This window comes from Corvus moneduloides, chromosome 12 (assembly GCF_009650955.1).
Source record: "Corvus moneduloides isolate bCorMon1 chromosome 12, bCorMon1.pri, whole genome shotgun sequence".
Lineage (NCBI taxonomy): Eukaryota > Metazoa > Chordata > Aves > Passeriformes > Corvidae > Corvus > Corvus moneduloides.
The window spans coordinates 1,429,585-1,452,538 of NC_045487.1; the positions used below are offsets into that span (position 1 = coordinate 1,429,585).

The 22,954-nt window shown below is 63.5% G+C and overlaps 1 protein-coding gene across 7 annotated transcripts in view; it reads left to right on the plus strand.

The window, feature by feature from the left end:
* The first annotated feature begins 4,547 nt into the window (after positions 1-4,547).
* Positions 4,548-22,954, plus strand: part of CBFA2T3 (CBFA2/RUNX1 partner transcriptional co-repressor 3) — a 28,325-nt gene continuing 9,918 nt past the window's right edge. For 2 of the 7 annotated variants that reach the window (XM_032122194.1, XM_032122195.1), the window contains exons 1-2: positions 4,548-4,749; positions 21,836-21,982. In XM_032122194.1, coding sequence (XP_031978085.1) covers positions 21,862-21,982 — 121 coding nt within the window. In that variant the 5' untranslated portion in view covers positions 4,548-4,749; positions 21,836-21,861. Of the gene's footprint in view, positions 4,750-12,633; positions 12,762-13,738; positions 14,732-14,771; positions 14,916-21,835; positions 21,983-22,954 lie in introns of those variants that run through there. The other 5 variants (XM_032122192.1, XM_032122193.1, XM_032122196.1 and 2 more) reach the window with 4 other exon arrangements.

Sequence of the window (22,954 nt, forward strand, 5' to 3'; positions counted from 1 at the left end):
CCTCGGTGTCCTCATCCACAGCTGCACATCTCATTCCCCAGTGGATTAGGACCATCCCAGCACCAAGAGCATCTCATCTCCATGCCGGTGTCCTCCGGTCCCTGGCATCAGGCTGGCACAGGGATGGCTGCATCCAAACTCTCCTTGAGCCGAATTGTGCTGGGGCCAGTCCTGTGCACCACAGCTGTGTCCACCACGGCTCCATCCATCCCAGCCCCATCCATCCCAGCCCCACAGGATGAGGGCTGGAGCTCCAAGTCTGCTCCCTGTGGCAGCAGATGCAGCTCTGCAGCCTCTCAGCTCCCAGCTATTTTTAGGAGCATGTCTGTGGCTAAATCTGGTGCCGTGTGGGCTCGAGGCTTCCCAGCAGCGTGGCTGCTGCCCTGGGAGGCTCTTTTGGGTTCTGTGTCTCCTCGTGGGAGCCGGGAGCATCCTGAGCACACTCGGGGCAGTGCTCCCTGGCCAGGGTGTGCTGAGAGTGGGACATGCAGGATGGGAAAACCATCCTGGAGCAGGGATGGCTGCAGCAGGAGAGAAGTTTTGCAGCCCCGAGTGAACGCGGGGGACAGGGTGGGTGACACCAGGGAAACACCAGCACCCCTGGCCGCATTTAACAACTCCGATTGTCAGGAGAGAGGGACAAGCCCTGACCCCATGCACAGTGATTAACAGCCTGTGAGGATCCCTGATGGCTTCACGTGGTCTCAGCTACGAGCAGGGTGATGCCACCACCCAGCCCTTCGTTCCCTGGGCCCCGTGGCCCAGCCGAGCTGGGAGCTCATGGTCGCTTTGATAAGAGGAGAAAGCTGTTGAATACAGAAATGTGGCTGCGGGAAGTGGAGCCAGCACGGCCTTGCATGCCCAGGAGGAGGAGGAGGAGGAGGAGGAGGAGGAGGAGGAGGAGGATGTGCCTTCCTCCAGTCCTGCCTCTGCCCAGCCAGGGCTGAAACAGGGTATTGGGAGGGGTTCTTTTTCTTTCCCCTGTGTCCCCCCCAGGTCCCACTGCTCCTGTGCTTGTACAGAACCATCCCTGTCCCCTTCCCCACCTCTGTCCTCATCTCCATATCTGTCCCCATCCCCATCCCTGTCCTCATCTCCATCTCTATCCCTGTCACTGCCCCCATCCCGATATCTGTCCTCATTCTCATCCCTGCCCCATCCCCATTTCCATCCCTGTCCCCATCCCCGCCCCCGCCCCTCCCCACAGCCCGGCCGGTGCCGGCAGAGCCCCGGGGATGCTCAGGGACGCTGTGCCCGGGGCGCTGAGCCCAGCACCCCGTCAGGGCCCGGCTGCGCGTCCCCGCGGCCGCCGACGGCCGCCGCTCTCCCCTCTCCCCCTCCCCTCTCTCTCCCTTTCTGAAAATTGATAATTAACCTTTTGTCCGTGGGGCTGTTGTGTTTATTTGGCGCAGGCGGCTGCAGGGCGCTGATATGGAAATCGCAGCCGGCAGCCAGCTCCCGTCCCCCCGCAATCTGCAGCCGCGCACAGCCGCTGGGCAGAGATAAGCAGGTGCTTATTCACAGCCCCGCAGCTGCCGCCGAGGGCAGCCCTACCTGATCACTCCAATCTCAGTGAAAAGCTACTTGAGGTTGGGCTCCCGCGATGGAGAGAGGCGATAGGGACGCGCCAGACAGCTCCCCCGGCTCCCGCTTCGCCTCCCCGCGCCGCCTGCCTCCCTCTGCCCGCGTCCTCTCCGCTCTCTCCGTCTCCCTGCTCTGTCTTCCCTCTTATCTCCCTCTCCACATCCCTTTGATTTCTTTTTTTTTTCTTAAAGAATTTGTCTTGTGTTCCCTGTGAACTCTCGGCAGCTCCCACGTCCCTGGCTCGGCCATCGCTCTCCTTTCCATTCCAGCGCCTGCCTTTGCTCCTGCATCCCATTTCCCTGGGCTGGAAGAGGCAGATTTAAGCATCGATGGATAAAGCCCCGTGCCAGCCCCAGGCTGGGGCCGTGCCCCCATCCCAGCACCCCTTTTGGGAGGTGATGGTCCTCGGGTCGGTTCCGACAGGCTGCCGGGGATGTTTTGCTCACCGGTTGTTGCTGCAGCTTCCTTTTCCCCCTTGTTGCCCCCCACCCCCCCCCATTTGCTCTCAATGGAAAGGGGAAGGCAGTGGGGCTCTGCAGGCAGTGGGGCACATGGGCAGGGGGCATTTCCCAGCACTGGGGAAGCGTGCCATGCCGTGCCGTGCCATGCCATGCCATGCCGTGCCGTGCCATGCCGTGCTGTGCCATGCCATGCCATGGCATGTTCCCCCGAGCACAGGGCTGGCACAGCCCCGGTACCTGCGGAGGTAGCGAGACCCCCAGGGCTTTCTGCCCTCCTTCCCCCACCTCGCCCGTGAGTGTGGTGCGGTGGGGGCCCGTCCTGCTTCTCCTTTAGCAGGGGGAAGTTTCTGCTCGGCAGCAAGAGCGGCTCTGAACTCAGAGAGAAACCGGCCGGGAGCGCCGGCGGCTCCCGGAGTGTGGGCGAGAGGGGTCACCTGTGACGGGGCAGACCCCGCGGCCCAGGGGTTCCCCCATGCCATGGTGGGTCCTACACCCCCAGGGGTTCCTCTCCGTGCTTGGAGAGCTCAGATGTTTCCCCTCACCGAGCCAAACCCCGGGATCCCAGGGGTTCCCCTCCCTCCGTGAGTCAGAGCTCTGGATCCCAGAGGTTCCCCCTGCGCCAAGCCAGCCCCCGGGACCCCGGGGGTTCCCTGCACTCTGGGGCAGAGCTCAGGGCTCTCCCCCGTGCTGGGGCATTCCCCGGCAGCCCGGCGCCTGCAGCTGCCCGGACAGGTGCTCTCCGTTTCCTGGCGGAGAAAACGCGCCCGCGCGGGTGACACGGGGACACGGGGCCGCCGCTGGGTGGGATTTTCCTGGCCGGCCCTGAAACCCTCTTGTTTTGACTCGCTGCCCTGGGACACTCCCCAGAAGTGGCCACTCTCCGTGTCCCGTGCTGAGCCAAGGGGCAAGGGGCAGCTTGGCAAAACCCCGAGCGATGACACCCTGCCCACCTGAGTCAACCAGAAAGAAAAGGGGAAGAAGCCAGAGCCTGAAACACAGCTGGAAATCCTGCCAAAACCTCTGCCAGCCTTCAGTCCGTACTCAGGCTGCTGTGCCTGTGCTGGTGGGGCACGGGCATCTCCAGGGTGGGTAGAACAGATCTGGGGTGTCCCAGCATTGCTGGGACGCAGGATGTGGGTCTGGGGCAAAACTGTGCAGGGGACAGCTGTGGCATCTCCCCCCAAACACACAGTCCTGGAAGGGTCAGGCTGTGGTTTGCAGCTTGTGGCCTTTTCCCCAGCACGTCAGCCCCGTGCTGGGGCTTCCCCTCCTCTCCCTGCAGCACCCAGACCGTGCTCGACGTCCCCTGGGGCTCAGGGCTGCACCCAGAGGGCAGAGACCCTGCTGGTGACACCCCGCTCTGCCCTCTGCCCCCGCAGCACAGCACCCCCACACCCCGGTACCCTCCTCCCCACTTCCACCCAGCCCTCCCCGGCCCCCCCCGAGCCCTGGGCGGGGGGCACAAAGCGGGGAGCCCCGGTACCATCTGCGGGAGGCCCAGGTGGCCGCCGAGACACGCCATCTGCTCAGCCACCTTCGGGGACCGTGCAGGCGCTGCTGTATTTTTAGGACACGTTTCCTCCCTCCCACCTGCAGCCCAGAGCCGCCTTTCTGGTTTCTAACAAGTTGTTTCTCTCTCGCTGACAGCTCTTGGGGAGCCCAAACTCCGGCGCTGAGGGGCCTGGCCGGGGGGTGCAGGGATGGGCTGCACAGGGGGGGTCACCCCGAGTGCTGAGAAGGTCGGGGTGATGCTGCAGCTGCAGATCAGCAGCAGCAGCCGTGGGAAAACCTCATCCCATGGGTGACCCCAGGCAAAGGGGCTGTAGCAAGGGGGGGGCGAGGCTTGTGCCAGGCTGCAAATGGACAACCGTGCCATGCCGTGCTGCGCTGGTTGTGCCATGCCACCGTGCACGGTGACAGCCGTGCCGTGCCGGTCCTGCCGTGCCGCGCCTGGTTGTGCCATGCCACCCGTGCACGGTGACAGCCGTGCCGTGCCGGTCCTGGCCGTGCCGCGCTGGTTGTGCCATGCCACAGTGCACGGTGAACAGCCGTGCCATGCCGGTCCTGCCGTGCCGCGCTGGTTGTGCCATGCCACAGTGCACGGTGACAGCCGTGCCGTGCCGGTCCTGCCGTGCCGCGCTGGTTGTGCCATGCCACAGTGCACGGTGACAGCCGTGCCATGCCGGTCCTGCCGTGCCACGCTGCCCCGCGCTGTCCGTGCCGAGCTGCACCGCGCCGGCCCCTCGCAGTGAGGAAGTGAAGCCGGCGCGAAGGGGAAGTTGTTGGAAAGTCAGACCGGAATGGCTGATAGGGAAGGCAGAGCTGGGCTTGGTCACAGATGGTTCCTGTTGGGGAAGGACACGGGCGCAGCTGCCCGGCCACCCCCACCCGCCGCATTATCACTGCCCGGCAGCTGTTCACCTTCCCCTCGCCATGGGACACGGCTCCGCTGCCACCGCGGCCCCGGCCGTCACATGAGCGGCCCTGGCGGCCGGGCAGGCGCCGAGTGGGCAGGACACCCCGCGCCCCTCCGGAGCTCGGCATCCCCAGCCCCAGCACAGCTCCTGCCCACACGTGGGACTAGGCTGGCGGCACCAGCCCCGGCGGGGCTCACAGCACTGCGGTGCTGCCACCATCCCCTCGGGACCCCCCAGAGAGGACAGGGACCCCTCTTGGGCCAGGCCACCACGCAGGACCAGCCAAGGTGAGAGGCAGCGGCGGGAGAAGGTGGCGGTGGCCGTGGCGTTGCCGTGTGCCGTGGCACGGGTCACTCAGCCGGGCGTCCAATGCAGTCTTGGGCAGGCAGGTGCTCCCCGAGGGTGGCAAGCGGCTGGCCACCAGTCAGTGCATCCCCTTGGGGAACCAGCCAGTGGGAATGGAGGCTGGGACATGGCCAAGCCAGTGGCAAAGGCACCATGGGGCCACCATGGGCTTGCTGTCACGGCGACCCATTCAGAGCCTGCTCTGCAATTAAACCTTTCCATAACGAGTAATCAGCCCCGAGGATGTTTTATTTGCAGCATTTCAGTCCTCTGTTTGCTGGGTGGCTTTGCTCATTCTGGGATCAGCAGCTCACATCCAACCCCACGGGCTCTCCAGGTGCTGCTGATCGTTTGCAGCACGGAGCATTCCCCATCCCTGCGCTGGAGCATCCCCAGGCACTGAGGCCAAGGGGCCATGGCAGCTCTGGGGGGGCTCCGGGGGCTCTGCTGGGCCTTGTCTGGCGCAGGCAGGAAAGCGGAGCCGGCTGAGTCACCGGTGTGAACAATGCTGGCCCCGTGCCCCGCTTCCCCTCACACCCCCACCCCGCTCCTCCGGCACGGGGCTCCGGCCACAGCCCCCTGCCCACCCCTGGCACCTGCCCGCGGGTCAGGGACACGGCTGGGACAGCACAAGGGCAGGGTTTGGGTGCACCGTGGGTGCTGCACCCGTTGTGCCGGCTCACCGTGGGTGGGAACTACACTGGGGTCCCTGTCCCCAAAATGGGCACATGCCAGGCACGGGCACACAGCGATAAGGCGCCGGGATAAGGCGGCACGGCCGCGGGGCTCGGCGGGCACCGCGCTCCGGAAGGCTGCAGCCAGCGAGCCGTGCAGATTGCTGCGGGCTGGCCGGGCAGCCCGTTAGGCTTTTGGCAGGAGAAATGTTTATTTTGTTGGCCAAATATCTCTGCAAACTTCCTGATTTCCTTGCGGCCAGCGAGGCAGCGATAGGGCTGGCGAGGCCGTTGCCGGCCGCGCTCTCTGGCCTCGGCACCGAGAGCTGTTATCTCCGAGGCACAGCGGGCAGGGAAGAGGTGGAGAAAGGGAAATGAAAATACAACAGAGGTGGCACATTTTTGCTCTTGATAACAAGCCCTGCTTTTAGCCTGGGAACTTGGAAACGATGCAGGTGGCCAGAGACAGCCACAGCGTCCTCCCGCTGCCGTGGCGCATCTGGACCTCGTAACGAATCCCAGACCTCACCCAGCACAGGGCCGTGGCTCCCCGTGGCATGGCCTGGCACAGCACAGACTGGCACCGGCCTCCACACGGCCAGAGCCCCAGGCTGGGGGATTTTGATGCTGGGAAGGTTCTGAAAGCAGCCCCAGGACTTGGGTGTCCATCCAAGCCGCTACCGGAGTGAAGGCAGGCTCACACCGCCTCCCGCTAGCTCCCATTGATTTTTGTAGGGATGTGAGGTGTTGGAAGCACAATGCCTGCTAATTAAATTCCCATCGTTACTAAAGAGCCCTGTGCAGCCTGTGGGGTGGGGAGGGCCAGGAAAGAGCTGCTCCCCGAGGTTAGGGTGGGAGAAGGGGAATGTGAAACTGCTGTGAACCCAAGGGCAGCTCAGGGGATTCTGTTCAGCATCTCCCGGTGAATTCCTGCTCGCCAAGGATGAGGCTGGCAGGACTTGCCACTGGCTGCTGCTCCCGTGGAGGTGCCAGCAGCATCTCCATGCACAACAAAACACCAGCTCCTGGAGTCAGGGCAGCACGTGGTCATCTCTGCTTTGTAATTAAAACACTTCCTAGGCTCTCCATGGCAAAGAAAAGCTGGAAGCTTGGCCCTCAGCAGGCCCCAAACCTTGAAGCACCCAGAGGAACGGTGCTGTATCCAAAAGTCTCCCATTTTTTAAGGCAAGCCGGTGATTTTCCGGAGCCGGCGGCGCAGGGTGAGCTGGATGATAAGCAGTAGGGGGTGGTTTCCCTTTGAATTGCCACGAAGCAGGAACGAATCTGTCAGCAAGGAAAACAGGATTTTAATTTTTTTTTTTCTTTTAATGGAAGATGCACTTTTTTATTTTCAATGTGGAAGTGGTGGGAAAGCCGCAAAGCCACTGGATCTGCTTCAACAGCCAGCAGGGCTGCTCCTTCCAGCCCAGTGGCTACAGCGTGGGTGAGCCCCAGTCTGGGGACCCCCAGGAGTGGTCACGGAGGGAAGCCAGGCACAAACGAACCCCCTTCCTTGGGAAAGGCTGGCGCACGGCGCTTCCTGCCCAGCAGATGTCCCCGGGCGGATGCAGCTGCGGCGGGCGATAGCCGGCGGGCAGGCGAGCGTCTTCCCCGGCCGCTGGCTCCCCACCAGCCCCTTATCTCCCTACTGCATTCCCCGATGGATTAACGTGCAGGAAAATCCAGCGCCAGGGCTCCTGCTGCAAGCAAAGTGCCAAGGGAAGAGCGCCGGGGGCTGCAGCCTGGCTCCCGGTGCTCGCTCCGGGATGGATTTAGGGACTGAGATTTGGGCCACCACATCCGTGCTGGCAGCCGGGGCAGGGCGATGGGACCATCCATGGCCACAGCGACCCCTCCCAGCCCTGCAGGGATGCTCCAAGCAGAGGGGGACTGGGGACCCCACTGCCGTGTGGGGCTTTGCATCCCTGCAGCTCGTGAGCAGCCGCCACACGTTGTCCCCAGGCTCTGCTTGTAGGGCACTGCCGGCACTGCCGCAGCTGGTGAGGACTCAGAGACGTACCCAGGGACGCTCTGCTCCCGAGAGGGAACGATAGAGACCGAGAGACCCAGACGGACAGACAGAGTGGCTGGGGATGCCACAGGAAACCTGTGGCACGCCAGGGCTGAGCGCCGGCACGGCTCGGTGCCTTCGCCTGCAGACATCGTCCTGTGAGAGCTGGCGGGGGCAGAGGAGGCACGGCCCAGAGTGCCCGCGGAGGGACAGGGGCTTGAGTCACCGGCGCTGGCGGGGGCCAAGGTGTGATAAACCAGCACCGTGGGCTTCTTAAAAATGCCTGAGGCTTGCGAAGAGGGAATGCAGCCGGAATAGCAATCAGCTCGTCCCGGCACCCTGGGAAGCACCAGGGCTGTGCCGGGAGAAGGGGACAGTGCATTGCCCTGGGGGGCACGGGGAGGGCAGTGGGTCGCCACTGATGGCTGGGCACTCCCAAGGTGTCAAAAGGGTCCCCAACACCGCGGTGGCTGCAAAGGCAAGAGGGGGCATCCAAGGGTGCCTTGGTGGCACTGTGAGCCCAGCTCCCACCGCGTTGCCCCTGCCCACCTGCCTGGCCCCGATAGCAGGCGGGGGTCATGTGCAGGGGCAGATATGGGGCCTGCATGGCACATGGTGGTGACCATTTCCTGTGAGGTTCTGGTGCCAGTTGCCTTCATCTGCCCTCAGCGAGCACTTTATCTCCTGGCACGCACCAAGCCGAGGCCTCAGTGCTCCCCTTCTCCCCCAGGCTGTGCCTTGGGGTGTCCCTTCCCCTGGGGCAGGTCCTTGGCACTCTCCAAACCACTCCATGCAGCCTCTTGATGTGCACACCCAGCAGGGATGGAGGGCATCACCCAGCACCGAGAGCACAAGTGATGGCTGACGGTGACACCCTCCCGTGGGGTGGGCAGGCAGGGATGGGCACCGGGCAGGATGCACGGCGCTGGGAGGTGCCACCTCCCCAAAACAAAGGGATCACGGATCACCACAACGTGTGTGGCTCATCCCCGCACCGGGCTCACCACGCCATCAATCACTCGGCGTGACCGACACTGAGCCATGACAGGAGTTTCCACCCTCTCCCACGGGTGGGAACGCACTGGGGCCCCATCCTGCCCCGGCTCCAGATTTGCCGGGGGAAGGATTGCCAGGCCCGGGTTGGGATGGATCCAGCCGGCTATCGGGCTCTGGCAGGAGCTTATCTCCGGGCCAGCCGTTAATTTCCCACCGCAGCGCAGCCGGGCCACCACCGGCTCTGCCGGAGCGGGGCTGGTCCCATGGCCTGCGCCCAGGCACCCAGGGAGCTGAGGGGTGGGGGGATGTTTCCCCGTAGGGAAGCCAGACCCACCCTTTATCCCATCCATGGGACCCAGGCCTGTGGTGGATGGGTGGCCACGGAGCACACGGCAGTCCCGGGCTGGGCAGGGAGAGGGTTTGGGGCAGGAAAGGGTTAAGGCGGGGAAGTTTGCTCACTCTCAGCAATGATTTAAACCAGACAGAAAGGTTCTGTCATCCATCACGCTAACAGCCAGATCATTGTGTTTTAAAGTGTCTGTAATTGCAGCAATACAGAGACCGGGAGAAAGATAAAGGCTGGGAAGATGCAAATGCCATGGGGAAGCACCAGCCCCTTGCACCCGGCGGGGAGAGACCCGGGGACAGCCCTGGGGACAGCCGGGGGCGGCCCAGGCATCCTCCTGCCTAGTGATGGCACGGGGTGGGTGATGGGGCGTCTTTGGTGTGGTGGGAGCACCCACAAAACAGCACAGGAGTACAAAGCCAGTGACAGGGAGGGGCAGAGAAGGGTCTGAGTGGGTGCTGGACTCCAAATATTGTCTAAAAATTACATTTATCTTCCTCATTATCTCTGGATTAGCACAAAGTGGCTCTTCTTTCCCCATCTCCTTTGGTGATCCAGGGATCCCAGGGACAAGGTACAAAGGAGGGTGAGAAGTCGCCCGAAGCCTGCGAGGAGGTGGCCACGGCCACGACCACGGCCACGGGTGGCCGGGCTTTGTCCCAGCATCCCAGGACACGTGCAAAGCCACCAGCAGGGAATTATTAACATTCAGCCGAACCCCGCCGAATAAAGCGAGCTAACACAAATGTTTATTTTCACAGTAGTGAATTATGACTTCAATAGACCAAAATTACAGGCTGCGTGCATGGAATGGGAACGCAGCAGCCCCTGCCACCCAAACGCCACCGGGGGGACGCGGTGGCTCTGCCCCCCCTGCTGTCCCGTGGGGTGACAGTGCCGCCTGCCCATCCTGACGGTGCGTGAGCAGTTCCTGGGGCAAGAGGTGCCAGGGCAGGGGGTGTTGATGGTGTCCTTCACCTGCATCCCAAATTAACCAGGAGCCGAAGAGGTGGCGACTCTTCCCGGCAGGTCCCTGTGATGTGTTTGTGGCAGGGGGCTGGCAGGTCAGTGGGGATGGCTTTGGTCACCGCTGGGCTCATGGCACGGCACCAGCTGGGCACTCACGGGAGGGTTTTGTGAGGTATTCGAGGTTTGCACTTGGGTGTGTGACATAGGTGGCTCGGCTGAGAGCACGGTCAGCCCTGTGGGCAGGTCCCTGCTCTCCCAGTGAGTGGCCAGATCCTGAAGGAGCCCTGTCCTGGCAGCCCAGAACTTTGGGAACAGTTTTGGGCCGCCTTGCTGATGCTGGGGGTCTGCGGCACCTCGACCTGCGGGGTCTGTGCTGGGAACCACGTGTCCAAATGCACGTCCAAGTGCACGTGTCCCGAAGCACACGTGGCGCTGGCATCTGCATGTGCCAGCCGGTGCCACCCCTACAGAGCTGGGGTGTGGTGAGGTGGCTGTGCAGCTGTGCAGGGGTGGATTTCCCTCCCATGCTCCTGTGCCAGTGGGGCCGTGGCACCTGCACGAGGCTCCTGGGGAAAGGACCCTGTGGGAATGAGGGCAGCAGGATCTTGGAGAACCACAGGCCCTCTGGGAGCCCTCTGGGAGCCCTCTGGGAGCCCTCTGGGAGCCCTCTGGGAGCCCTCTGGGAGCAAGGGATGGAAAACTGGAGCTGGAGGCCAGGATGGCTGTGAGAGGCTGGAGGGGCTGGGTCGGGATTCTGCAGCACCTCCTGCTGTGACCCCATCAGTGGGGGGAGCTTGGCTGTGCAGTGACCACCGTGTGGTGGCCCCATAGTGGCCATGTGATGGCCATTTACTGGCCATAGAATGGTCAGTTAGTGGCCTTGTGATGATCATTTACTACCTATAGAAAGGTCATTCAGTGGCCATGTGATTGGCATTTACTGGCCATGCAGTGGTCATGCAGAGGCCATACGATGGTCATTTACTGGCCTCACAATAGTCATACAGTGGCCATCCAATGGTCACACCGAAGCCACGTCACGTTCATTTACTGAGTGCCATGCAACTGGCACTCAGTAGCCATGCAAAAGTCATGTACTGGCCACAGAATGGCCATTTACTGGCCATGCAATGGTCACACAGAGGCCATGCAGCAGCTGTGCAGTGGCCATGCCAGGGCCGTGCAGTGCCCTCACAGTGCCCACACAGCGTCCATGCCTCAGCCATGCCAGGGCCACGCTCTGGCTGTCCAGTGGCCACGCAGCTGTTCCATGCCCCCCAACCCTCATTGTGCAACAGCCGAGCCGGGTGACCCCGCCTGGCAGAGCTGCCGCGCTCCCAATCCCTGGGAAGCGGGCAAGGATGAGTAATACAGCCGGCACAGGGCAGTGGCAGAGGGAAGCAGCTGCCAGGCACAGTAATTACACACAGAGGCAGGGCCGGGCTTGCAGGGAAATTCACAGGGAAATTGGCGGGGATTGTGTTCCCGCTGCACGGGCAAGCAGCAGCGCTGTAGCAGGGCTTGGGGAGGGAAAATTTGAATGCTGTCCCCCAGCTGGCACGGGGCACACGGGAAGGGTGTGCCAGGCAGCCGGGTGTGCCAGGCAGCCAGGTGTGCACCGCTGCCCGGCACCACTGTCGGGGAGGGTCCCACCGGCATTCCCAGCACGCAGCTGCCCTTGGAGTCCCACCGAGGCCCAGCAGGGTGGGGGGCACTCCAAGGCCAGGCTGGGATGGGCATGTGGGACGTTGAGGGCTGTGCCTGTGGTCTTGTGGCTGCTCCAGTGCAACCCCAGCCCTTGGGCCCCTGGAGAGGGAAGCTGAGCACAGCTCCATCCCCCTGCAGCCCCCTAGCCCCCTGCAGACACCCCCACCCTGCTCCAACCCCTCAACTCTTCCCATGGCCCCAGACAAGTCCTGGCCCGTTCCCTTGCAGTCCCCCTACCTCCCCCAAAAAAACTCCCAGCTCCTTGCAGCTCCCCAAAACACGTTACCACCCCCCCATGCAGCCCCCCACTCTCAGCTTTGCAACCCTCAATCTTTCACACCCCCAACTCTGAAGGTTTTGCAAACCCCAGTCCCTGCAGCCCCCAAGCCCCGCACACTGCCCTGCATGGCCTTCCAGTCCCCATAGCGTCAGCAGGTCCCATGCACCCCCTAAAGCCCTGGGGAGCCCCATGTCCCCGTGCAGACCGCCGGTGTCACGCAGCCCCGCGTCCCACTCAGTCCCCCGGTGCCGTGCAGCCCCTCGGTGCCGTGCAGACTCCCTTGTGCCGCACAGCCCCGTATCCCCGTCCATGCCACCCCGTTCCCCTCGCGACGCCGCCCATTCCCATTCCCATTCCCATTCCCATTCCCATTCCATTCCCATTCCCATTCCCACTCCCCGTCCCCGTCCCCGTCCCCGTCCATCCCATCCCGGGGGTCCCGCTCCGGTGGCGGTGGCGGCGGGGCGCCCCCTGGCGGGCGCGGCGCGGCCCGGTCTAAGGCAGCGGCGCGGGCGGGCCCCGCTCACTCCGGGCCGGGCGGGCGGCGCGGCGGCAGCGGCGGGCGCGGCGGGGGCCCGGCCGGGCACGGAGCGCGGCCGCGGGCGCCCCACGGCCGCGGCGCGGCGCGGGAGGATGCGCCGCCGGGCAGCGCGCAGGGGGTGAAGCGTGCCCCGCGGATTTACCGCGGCTTCTCCGCCTTCCCCCGCTTCTCCGGTGCCCCCCCTGCGGGGGGGAGGGGAAGCGCCCCGACCCCCGGAGCTGGCGGCGAGCGGCGGCCCCGGGCGCGGCGAGCGGCGGGCGGGCAGGTGCCGGGGGCAGCCGCCGCCGCGGGGGCCGCGCTCCGCCAGAGCCGGCCTTAAGCGGGCCGGGGCCGCCGCCACCGGGGGCCGCTGCCGGCTCTGCCCCCTCCTGCCGGCCCCGCTGGCCCCTGCCTTGGGACTTACCTCACGTCTCCGCCACACCTCAGGACGGTAAGTGCCGTCCGCCAGCGGGGACGGGGACGGGGAGGCTGCCGGTGCTCGCGGAGGCTCCCGTGAAAGCGGAGCTTGGAATGCTCCCGGTGTTCGGGGGATGCTCCCGGTGCATAGGGGAATCGGAGGCTCCCGGTGCCCGGGGAGGCTGCCGGTGCTCGCGGAGGCTCCCGTGAAAGCGGAGCTTGGAATGCTCCCGGTGTTCGGGGGATGCTCCCGGTGCATAGGGGAATCGGAGGCTCCCGGTGCCCAGGGAGGCTCGCAGGGAAGAGGGGCTGTGGGGTACTGCTGGTGTTCGGAGGATGCTCCCGGTGCGTCGGGGAATCGGAGGCTCCCGGTGCCCGGGAAGGCTCCTGTGGAAAAGGGGCCGGGAACGCTCGGGGGATGCTCCCGGCGCGAAGGAGTCGGGGAGGCTCCCGGTGCCCGGGGGACGCTCCTGTTGTGCAGGAGTCCGAGATGCTCTCGGTACCCGGGGGAAGCTCCCGGTGTCGGAGAAGCTGCCGGTGCGCAGGGCAGTGAGAGCCTCCCGGTGCCCGGGGGACGCTCCCGGTGCCCGGAGGATGCTCCCGCTGTCGGGGCGGCTGCCGGTGCGCAGGGGACGGGGATGCTCCGAGTGCCCGAGCCAGTGCGGTGCCTGCAGCAGCGGAGCGGAGCGGGGCGAGCGGGGGCACAGCCAGGGCGAGCGGGCGCAGGGCTCGGAGCGGCTCCGCGGCGGAGGCAGCGCGGAGCGGGATCGCCGCGCCCGTGGGCCCCGCTCCCACGCACCGCGCTGCCGCGGCGGCGGCGGAGGGGTGCAGACCCCTCTTCCCTGCACTCTCGGGGCTCTTCCTGCTCTCCGTCCTCGTCCCCGGTCGCCGCTTCCCCAGCGCCAGGGCGGCGTGGGGCGGCACAGCGTCCCCGGGAACCCATGCGAGTTTGTGCCCACCCCCCAGCAGACCCCCCCCGGTTGCGGCTCCCGATTCCTGCCCAGCCGCCCGACTCTTTGTCATCCCTGCATCCCTCCTGTCTGCCCGCCAAGCAGCCAGCTCCGCATCCCGCTCCGGCTGCTGTGGAATGGAGCTGGAGCCGCGTTTGGTGGCGAGGAGGAGCTGACCCACTTGGGAGAGTTTGCGGGAGGAATCCCAGGGCTGCCGTGGGAAGTTCCAGCCACCTTCGTTCTGTGTTTATGTGCGAGGACACGGGTCCGTGGCGGGGACACGGGGCTGTGGTGGGAACACTCGCAGAGTCCTCGCGTGTGCCAGGGGATGTTTGTTTGGACGTGGATTTGGGAAGGAAGGCTGGCTCGGGAGCTTCCAGCGCTGCCGTTCATCACCGCCTGCTCTTGCTTTCCCTTTGGATTACGTTAAGCTGGGCAGCCCGGCTTTGCCAAGGGAATGCTGCCGGCGCAGCGATGGAGCGAGGCTGGCCCCACGCTCCTCCGTGGCTCCTCCGCGACACTGAGCCGGAGCAAATCAGCTCTTCCCGTCATTCCCTCGCCGCTGGATGGTGCCTTCGGATACCGCAGAGCGTTTCTCTAGTTAAACACACCTTTTCTTGGAATTCTTTTTTTTTCCCTCTATTAGCCAAGAAAAACTTTGCAACTTTTCTTCGCTGTCGGAGAGGAGCCACTGCCGCTGCTGGGTTTCATTTTGTTTTTTTAATTCGAGGTCACGTGTGCGTTGACAGTGTCTTTGATTCCAAGCGATGGTCTCGTCTCCAGCTTAGGAAGAGCTTTTGAGCTCTTCCCTCTGTTGTTTTCTCTCTGTTTAGGAACAAAGAGATTTTTTCTGCCTTTAATTAAAAGGAATATTAATTCCCTGCTCCTTTGTCGAGCGACTTGAAGACACTCTGCGAACATCCGCCTGCTCGGCGCCACGGTGGGGTGAGCTCTGCTGTGGTACAGGGCATGGAGAAATGGGGGAACCATCCCGAAATCCCACAGCAAACACGGAGCAGCAGCCGGGGAGGATGCTGACAGCCACGGTCCTCGGGTGAGGAGCCCCATGGAGCTGAGCTGCCACCTGGGGTGGGCTCTTGGATCCCCGGAGGTTTGTGAGGCAGGTCCCTGTGCTGAGTTTCCACACAGGGAGAAATTCCGTGGCTGGGGAGGCGAGTGGAGGTGAACTTGGCTGTGCCAAGGGGGTTTTCCCTGCCGGCTGCCTCCCACGCTGGCAGGTAAGGTTTTACCCAGGAACAGATAGGTGTTGGATGTGTTTTGTTTGGAAAACCTGAGTGCAGGTGTTGGTTTGTAGGGGGAAAAGCCAGGACACGGCGGGGGAGAGGCTGTTCCCCCGTGGCTCTGGGTGCTGGCGTGGGGTGGGTGCCAGGTTTGGGCAGTGGGGAGGCCTCGTGTGGGTGCAGGATTTGCCTCTTACATCGGGAACTTCCAGGCTGCAGGATGGAAAAATATTCTGGTGCTCAGCCCCACTTCAGGGGTGGGCTGCTGCGGGCAGGAGTGGGCTCTGGCAGGTCCCACAGGGAACCTGGGGCTGGCACATCTCTGCCAAAGTCCCTTCCTGGAATTCTGCTTCTGAGCCATGGATATTTGCATGCAGGATCCCCAGGCAGGATCCAGGTGTTGTGGCTGGGCCATGGAAATGGGGTCTCGTGGACAGGGGGTCTCGGCTCCGCTCGCTGCCAGCAGTCGCCGTAAATCCCTGGTGAGGTCTGGGGGCACTTTGGCTCTGCCCGTGGTTGTGCACGGTCCCCTGTCCCGCAGCCACCTCGGGAAGGTGTCTGGGTGCTGTGGGACCCCCGGGGAGGAGAGGCACCCCATAAATATCTGTTATTATATCTCTTAGTGGGAATCAGTGGACTGGCAGCGAGTCAACCAGGAAGTGCAGGGCTGCCTGGGAGTGCTGGCATTGGGGCAGGAGCTGGCTCCCTGCTAGGGGGACACACAAATCCCCCCCACCAGCACTGATCCTCTCCAGCCCCCGGCCAGACCGGCACGGGCACAGTGAGGACAAGGTTTGGGGCAGATCAGGGCCGGGTGCCACGAACGGGGCTGGGAGGGACCAGGGACAGCCCCTGGGTTAAACTGGGCTTAATCGCTGCTGCTGGGGCCGGGGGGATGTGGTCGGTGCTGCAGCCTGACCTGTGCTTTCCAAGCTGGATCTCACGTGGGAGATGGATTTAGCTGCCCATCAGGATGGGGACGATGGGAGTCCCCAAGCTGGGATCAATCCTCACCAGCCAGAGGCAAGAATGGGCTGGTGGCACAGAGGACACCCCCCTGCCCGGCTGGCCCGGCCTTAGTGCTGTTGCCCTCTTTGGGGCTGTTTTTAGATTTCCTGAAGCTGTTTTCTGCCGTCCCTCCCGCTGTGCTCAGGCTCCCCAGGGGGAACCCCACCTTGACAAACCCACAGCTTTCCTTCGGAAGATGCTGACCAATGGTTCCAGAAAACATCCAAGGGATTTCCTGTTTATTTTGCAAAATTCTCATTAATATTTTTTCCTGTGTTCTTTGATTCAATTTCACATGGGCAAAATCGCCTTGAAATGGAGCCCGTGGTTCAAAAATAGACAAAGAGTCGGTGAGGCGGCAGCCTGGAGGCTGTGGGAGAGCGCGGCCGGATCCGGCACCCCCTCGGAGCCGGTACCAGGCTGGCGCCTGCGGGGCAGGATCTGGCACGGGGTCCCTGGGGAGCCGGCGGCGCCTCGGCGTTCCCACGCTGCAGGGAGCTCTCCGGGAGCTCCCCGCCGGAGCTGGGGTTTGCAGGGGGAGGTTTCCCTTCTCCAGCCCCTCTCTGCCTCCAGGATGCCGCGAATCCCCCGCGTGTGCCGCTTGTCCCTGCTCCAGCCGCCAAGGCCACCTTTGGGCAGGAGCATCCCCGTGCACATGGCTGCGGACATCCCCGACCGGGGCGCTGGGCTGGTTTTGGGGTGCCCCTTTGGCACCCTTTGCTTTGGGGGATGGTGCAGAGAGTGGTGCAGCCCAGGCGCGGGTGTTTCCTGGGTGGGGGCAGCTCCGGCAGGGTCAGCCGCAGCCCTGCTCCTCTCCAGGTGTTCCGGGCTGCCCGCGGCACTGTTTACTCCTGGTGTTTAGCCAGGATATTTAATTTCCAGGAGTGTAAGGCAGCTGGGGAGCAGCAGGGTGTGCGCGCCCACCTCCCCGTGCCACCCCGGTGGGACGAACCCGACGGTGGCAGCGGGCACGACCCTGCGGCGGCGTTTGCAGCAGGTACTGTGCCCTGGCTGGGTGCTGCTGGCCCATAGGTCGGGGGGCCCCCCCAAAGTGACCCTGTGCATGGGGGACCCCTCCTCCCAGCCCGTCCCCCCGCCAGCAGCCACGTCGCCGCCAGCCGCTGTTGACTCACAGGCTCCGCCGCCGAGTCCCGGGGCTGAGCCCGAGATGCTTTTACAGGCAGGGCTGAAATGCACAAAATGTTCGACTTGTAAAATATGTAGCGTGAGAAAATAGCCTTTTCTGCTCTCCTCCTCCTCCTGCCGCCGCTCCCCTGCCCCATCTGCTCGCTTGGAAAGCTTCCCGCAGCCGGGGGGGCCGGCGGCGCCCGGGGTCCCTCGCCAGGGATGTCACCCACCCCGCGCAGCCGTGCCCGTGCCGAGGGGCCACCCCTCCGTGCCAGAAGGGCAGCGCGGGCACCTCGAGGATGCGCTCGGTCCATGCGAATGTTGCCTCCTCGCTCCCCTCGCCATCCCAAAGTTTCTCTCCCGTGGACGCGTTTAGAGAGCGAGCGCGGGGCTAGCACCGGGAATGCCAGCGGGGCTGCGCGGCCCGGCGCGGGGGATGACGCAGGCGGAGCTGGGGCATCCCATGGCGCTTGGGGTTTCCAAAACCTCTCCAGAGGGTCCCGGGAAATCCCCCTGCGAAGCGCCCCGGCAGCCCCGGGAGGGAACCGCCACGCCGGAGCTGGCCACGAGCCACGGTTTTCACCTTAATCCATCATTATCTGGGCACATTTCGGATCCTTGCCAAGAGCAAGGTGGGAAGGGGGGGTGTAAGCATGCTTTCCCTATTCCCCTGCCATCCTTTTTGCTGCCTGTGTGTAATTAACAGAGTAATTAAAAACAGGATGAGTTAATTGGTATTCATTTATGTGGCAGATGTTTTTAATTGAGATACGAAACAATTTACCTGTTTACATAAACAATAGCAAATGAAGGCTTGTAAAACAGAGAGGGCGCCTTTTTTTTTTTGGCTTTTTTGTTGTTGTTTCGAGGAAAAATCAAACCCATCCCCCACCCCCGGCCACGCCAGCTCGGGGCGAGCGGGAGCTGCTGGCACTGCCTTGGTGGCACCGAGCCAGCTGGTTTGGGTCCCTGGGTGGATGGTTTTGGCTTGAAAAGTGGGATTCTGGGGGCTTGGGTGCGTGGAGAGCCTGGCTGTGGGTGCAGATGTCTCGTGTGGAGCAGTGCTGTCACTGCCATGCTGCGGGAGGTGGGAGGGGACTGGGGGGGCTTGGGGCCTGCTGGGAGTTGGTGCCCGTGGAGCATCTGCCCAGCAGCGCTGGCATTCCGGGGATGTGGGTGCAGGAAGTGTGCTCAGAAAGCAAAGCACATCGGGATGTACCTGAGCATGGTGCCATCTGCTTTACTGGAACTGTGCTGGTGGGAGGTGTCCCAGCTGGGCCAGGGGCACGGGACCTGTCTCAGGATGCCCGTGGGGAAGGTGGGGATGACCTGCAGGGGCTCCCCAGGACTGGAGCCGGCTGAACCTGGGTTCCTTTACAAATTGTGCAGAGAGTTTAATTAATTGGATTCACTTTTAAAGAGCTTTGTTAGTGCAGATGAGTGCCGGGTGTGGATTGCTCCCTGCTAGGCTGGCTCCCCAAAATGAGCATCCAGGACACCCTGGTGGTGGGTGGGCAGCATCCCTCCAGCATCATCATGGAATCATGGAATGGTTTGGGTTGAGAGGGACCTTAAAACTCATCCAGTTCCACTGCTATGGGCAGGGACACCTTCCACTGTCCCAGGCTGCTCCAAGCCCCAATGTCCAGCCTGGCCTTGGGCACTGCCAGGGATCCAGGGGCAGCCACAGCTTCTCTGGGCACCCTGTGCCAGGGCCTGCCCACACTCCCAGGGAAGAAATCCTTCCCAATATCCCACCTAAACCCACCTTCAGCATCCCACAGCTGCTCTCCTTACTCCTGCTCCAAGTGCAACTGGGAATGAGCCACCTCCAAGCTGCCCGCTGTCAGCTTTTCCCGATGTCACCACGGCCCCAGGGAGGAGATGAGGATGGGTGCGGGGGAGGAGGGAGCTGCCGGTGCCGTGAGGTCCCACCAGCTCTGCCGGGCTGCTGCACTGTCTGGCGCTGCTGCCCGGCCTCAGGCACTGCACGCTTCCAAACCTGCTCCAGCTGGGACAGCTCCGGCCCTGCCATCTTATCGGGGAGTTGTTGTTGGCCCCGCTGGCTGCGGCAGCTGAGGAGCAGGAATGCTTCCCTGCCTTTGTTTCGGAGGCAGCCTGGCTCGGGGAGACGTCGCCTCCAGCATCTGGATTTCATTTGTGGCCCTTTGGAGAGCATGAAGGATGCTGGGCGCTGAATTCCCCTTAACCCCTTCCTCGCCCGGGGAGCTCTGCCTGCAGGGAGCCGCAGCTTTCCAGTGGCCACATCCAGGGGCAGCTCCCTGCCTGCTCCATTCCCATCCCTGGGGAACGCAGAGCAGAGCAGCCAGCCCGTGTGCTCCGCACTCATCGGGCTCCTCCCGGAGCTGGCACATCCCACTTGCTGCCCGGGGAGGAGGCACAACCCCGGGCTTGTGGTGGCTGGATGGGCTCCCTGGGGCTGTGGGAAACGGCAAATGCCAGGCTGGGATGGCTGCCAGCCCCATCCCTCCAGCACTGGTCCTGTCCCTCCGGCTCCAGGCTGCAGGATGCCGTGTGCCCACTGGAATGCGTGGCTGTGTGACGGTGTCACCCCAGCAGGGACCCTGCCCGGGGGTTAAACCCTGCGGTGTGACAAATGGGGGGCTCGGGGTCACACAGGGGTGTGCGGGGGTCCGGCATCCGCCGGCCCCGGGAGGCAGGGTGGGGAACAGCCGCTCCCGCCAGCCCAGGAGAAAATACTAATCCTTTTATTTTTATATTATTACTTATTCATCTGGGCTGCACAGACCTAATGGAAACCAGATGGAGGAAAACAGACACGGCCCCGAGCGGCTGGGACAAATTACCCCAAAGAGAGAAAAAAATGGAGGGAAAAATAATTCCAGCAGAGTTGGAGTTGTGCTGGGGAATCGCTGTTTGGAGGTGCTGAGAGGAGGCTGCACTTTGCCCCCCCAAAACCCCTCATGGAGTTCATCCCATCCTGCAAAGGACCTGGGTTGGTGGCACAGCCATGGTTGGGTCCTCTGGGCCTTCCAAGCTCTTTATCCCATTGGGTTTGGGATCATTCCTCTGCCTGCCCAGCTACGTTTGGGTTGCAAACACCTTGGGGAAAATTTAAAACTTGGAGGAAAAAAAGGAAAACTCAAGAAAAACCAGAACCAGGCCCCATTTCCCCGAGTGCTTGCTCAGCTTCATGGAAACTTTCCTGCTGATGGGAAGCTGTGGAAAAGCCATGTCAGTGCCAGGATGAACGTACCCATGTTTTCCCCCTGGTGTGGGCATGGGTAGGGAGTCAGGGCAGTGAGGGGGACCAGAGCTGGGATGGGGATGCAGGCAGGGACCATTCCAGGGATGCAGGCAAGGATGGTGCCAGGGATGAAGGCAAGGATCGTGTGGGATCAAGGTGCTGCAGCTGTGACCCCTCACAGGGGCACACTCTGTGCACACTCACGGCTCAGCCTCTGCCCTTGGAGGTGGATCCTGCTCCGCTGAGTGACGGGGGAAGCCTGGAAGGCTGGACAAGCTTTGCCCAGAGATGGACATTTCCATGGAAAGGAAAATAAAAGGTGTTTTTCAAAACAAACCGTTTATTCTGGCAGGCCCTGTAAGGAAACTGAGGTTTTGGGGGGAGAGAAGCTGCGCACTCTTGGGATTTCTCCTGCAAGGAATGGGAAACTGGAGCAAGCACATCCAGGCATCTGCAGGATCCCAGTGTGTCACGGATAGGGGTGGATATCCATGGTGCTGGAGCCACCCAGAAGGATGCTGTGGGTGACCAGCCGAGATTTTGGCTCTTACACCATCTCCTGGTGCTCTGCATGCCACTGGCTGCAGCATCTCTGTGGGGATGAGGCCCTGGTCTTATTTAGCCCGGCCAATGTGCTCCGGCCGGGTTCAATTAATCTCCCCACAGTTGCCCTGGATTAAGGGTGAATATTGGATTAGTGTTTATCAGCTGGGCTGGGGGGGGACCGTGCTGGGGCGCAGGGGGGACCCCACGGCTGGGGGTGGCCGTGGCGGCCGCTTCCATCTTTGGCCGGAGCCGGCGGCGGTGCGGGCACGGTGACAGATCCCCGCAGCTGCCAGCACTTGTGGCCACCCGTCACCACCGGCGTGGCAGCCGCGGGGCCCAGAGCCTGCACCAGGGCCGTGCTCCGGCCGGAGGGGATGGTGCTGGCACGCTCCCCCCTGGGAATGCACTGGCGGGCGTTATTTGGGGTTGGGAGCGCAGGGAGGTGGGAGGGAGGCGGCGATGCCCAGTGGGGTGAAGGCGATGGCCGGGAGCTCCGCGCTCCCTGCGTTGTAGGATCTGGCCTTGCAGGGCCTCTCAGGGCTGGGGGGGACAGTCACTGGTGGACACGTGGGTCCTGCCATTGCCACCAAGCACTGGCTGCAGTGATCCCACGATCCCTGCCTGGGGCTGTGCCAGCCCTGGGTGATGCTGCTGGGGATGGTGAGGGCAGCGGGAATTCCCAGGATGCATGAGGGGTGATGTGACACAGCAGGGGTGGCACTGCAGGGGCAGAGCGGTGCCCACACCCGGTCCCTGCACTCTGTGTCCCTGCACAGGGCACTGTCCCCACTGCTGTGCAGGTGAACAGCAGGTCCATCACCCTCTCCACCACCCTGTGGCACACAGGACACCAGGCACCGTCCCCGTTGCCTGAGCTCTGCCATCCTACAGTGGCAGCGGAGATGCCCAGGCCAGCCTGAAGTCCCCAAGTGTCCCCTCTGTTTGCCAGGGAATCACGGCCCTGCCTGGCACACCCTGGTCACCACCCCGTGCCCTCTTCCCGCAGATAACGCGGAGACTCCGGCTGCCACCATGCCTGATTCTCCGGCCGACGTGAAGACGCAGGCCCGGTCCACGCCGCCCAGCATGCCCCCGCCGCCGCCGGCCGTCACGCAGGGAGCCACGCGCCACCCCTCCTTCACGCCAAGCACCAGTGAGTACCGCGCTGCCAGCCTGGGGCTGCCAGCCTGGGGCTGCCCAGCTCCCCTCGCCTCCACCTCACACGCGGCACCCGGGGCCAGCAGCGTCCGCAGAGCCCAGCGCGGTGCTGGCTGGGACGTGGGGTGACGTTGCCTGTCCTCGGGCTGGATGAGCTCCCTGGGTGCACATTCCCAAGGCATGGCTCGTGCATGTTCCCGCGGGGAGCGCCGTGGCACTGGCCATGGCCAGCAGTGCCCTGCGAGGTCCCTGGGGACAGGGACACCCTGCTCTCCTGCCACCCGGTCACCAGTGCTGGCACAGAGGAGTGGCTGACTGGAGGATGGTGAGGGTTGGGGGAGTTCCTGTGGATCGGAGATGGCCCCGTGGTGGGTCCCAGGCGTGTGGGGACACATCTGTCCCTCTGCCTGTGGCACCCAGTGGTGGCAGGGTGCTGTCATGGCCAGCCACAGTGGCTGGGACCTCCTTGCCCTGCCCAGGCTGTGGCGTGGTGGCATCAGGGGACTCCAGGTGGGAGTCTCGGTCTCTGTAGTTGAACTAGGGACAGCCCAAGGTGGTGGCTGTACTGGAGGCACGTGGGCTCACTGCACACCCGCAGGGTTTGCGCCAGGGGTTGGTCACTGTGCCGCTGTCACCGTCCTGGCACATGGATGGACAGGGCACATGCAGGGTGGGATCCAGAAGAGCAGGGGACAAGGCTGGCCCCCTGACAGGAGTGGCAGTGGCCATTGTCAGTGGCTGTTCCAGCTCCACCGGGACGTGTCCCGGGCTCATGTGTGTGCAAGGGTTTTGCTTGTGGCTGTTTCCTGCTTAGAAAAACCCCAGTGAGGAAGAAGAAACCCTAAACCAACCCCTGAGATGCAGCCCCTGACACCTGCAGCCCCCCAGCAGCGCTCCTGGACAGGCTCTCTAGAAATCAGCTCGTGCTTGGCTGTGCTTGGAGGGGGTTTGGGTTTCAATCCCAGCG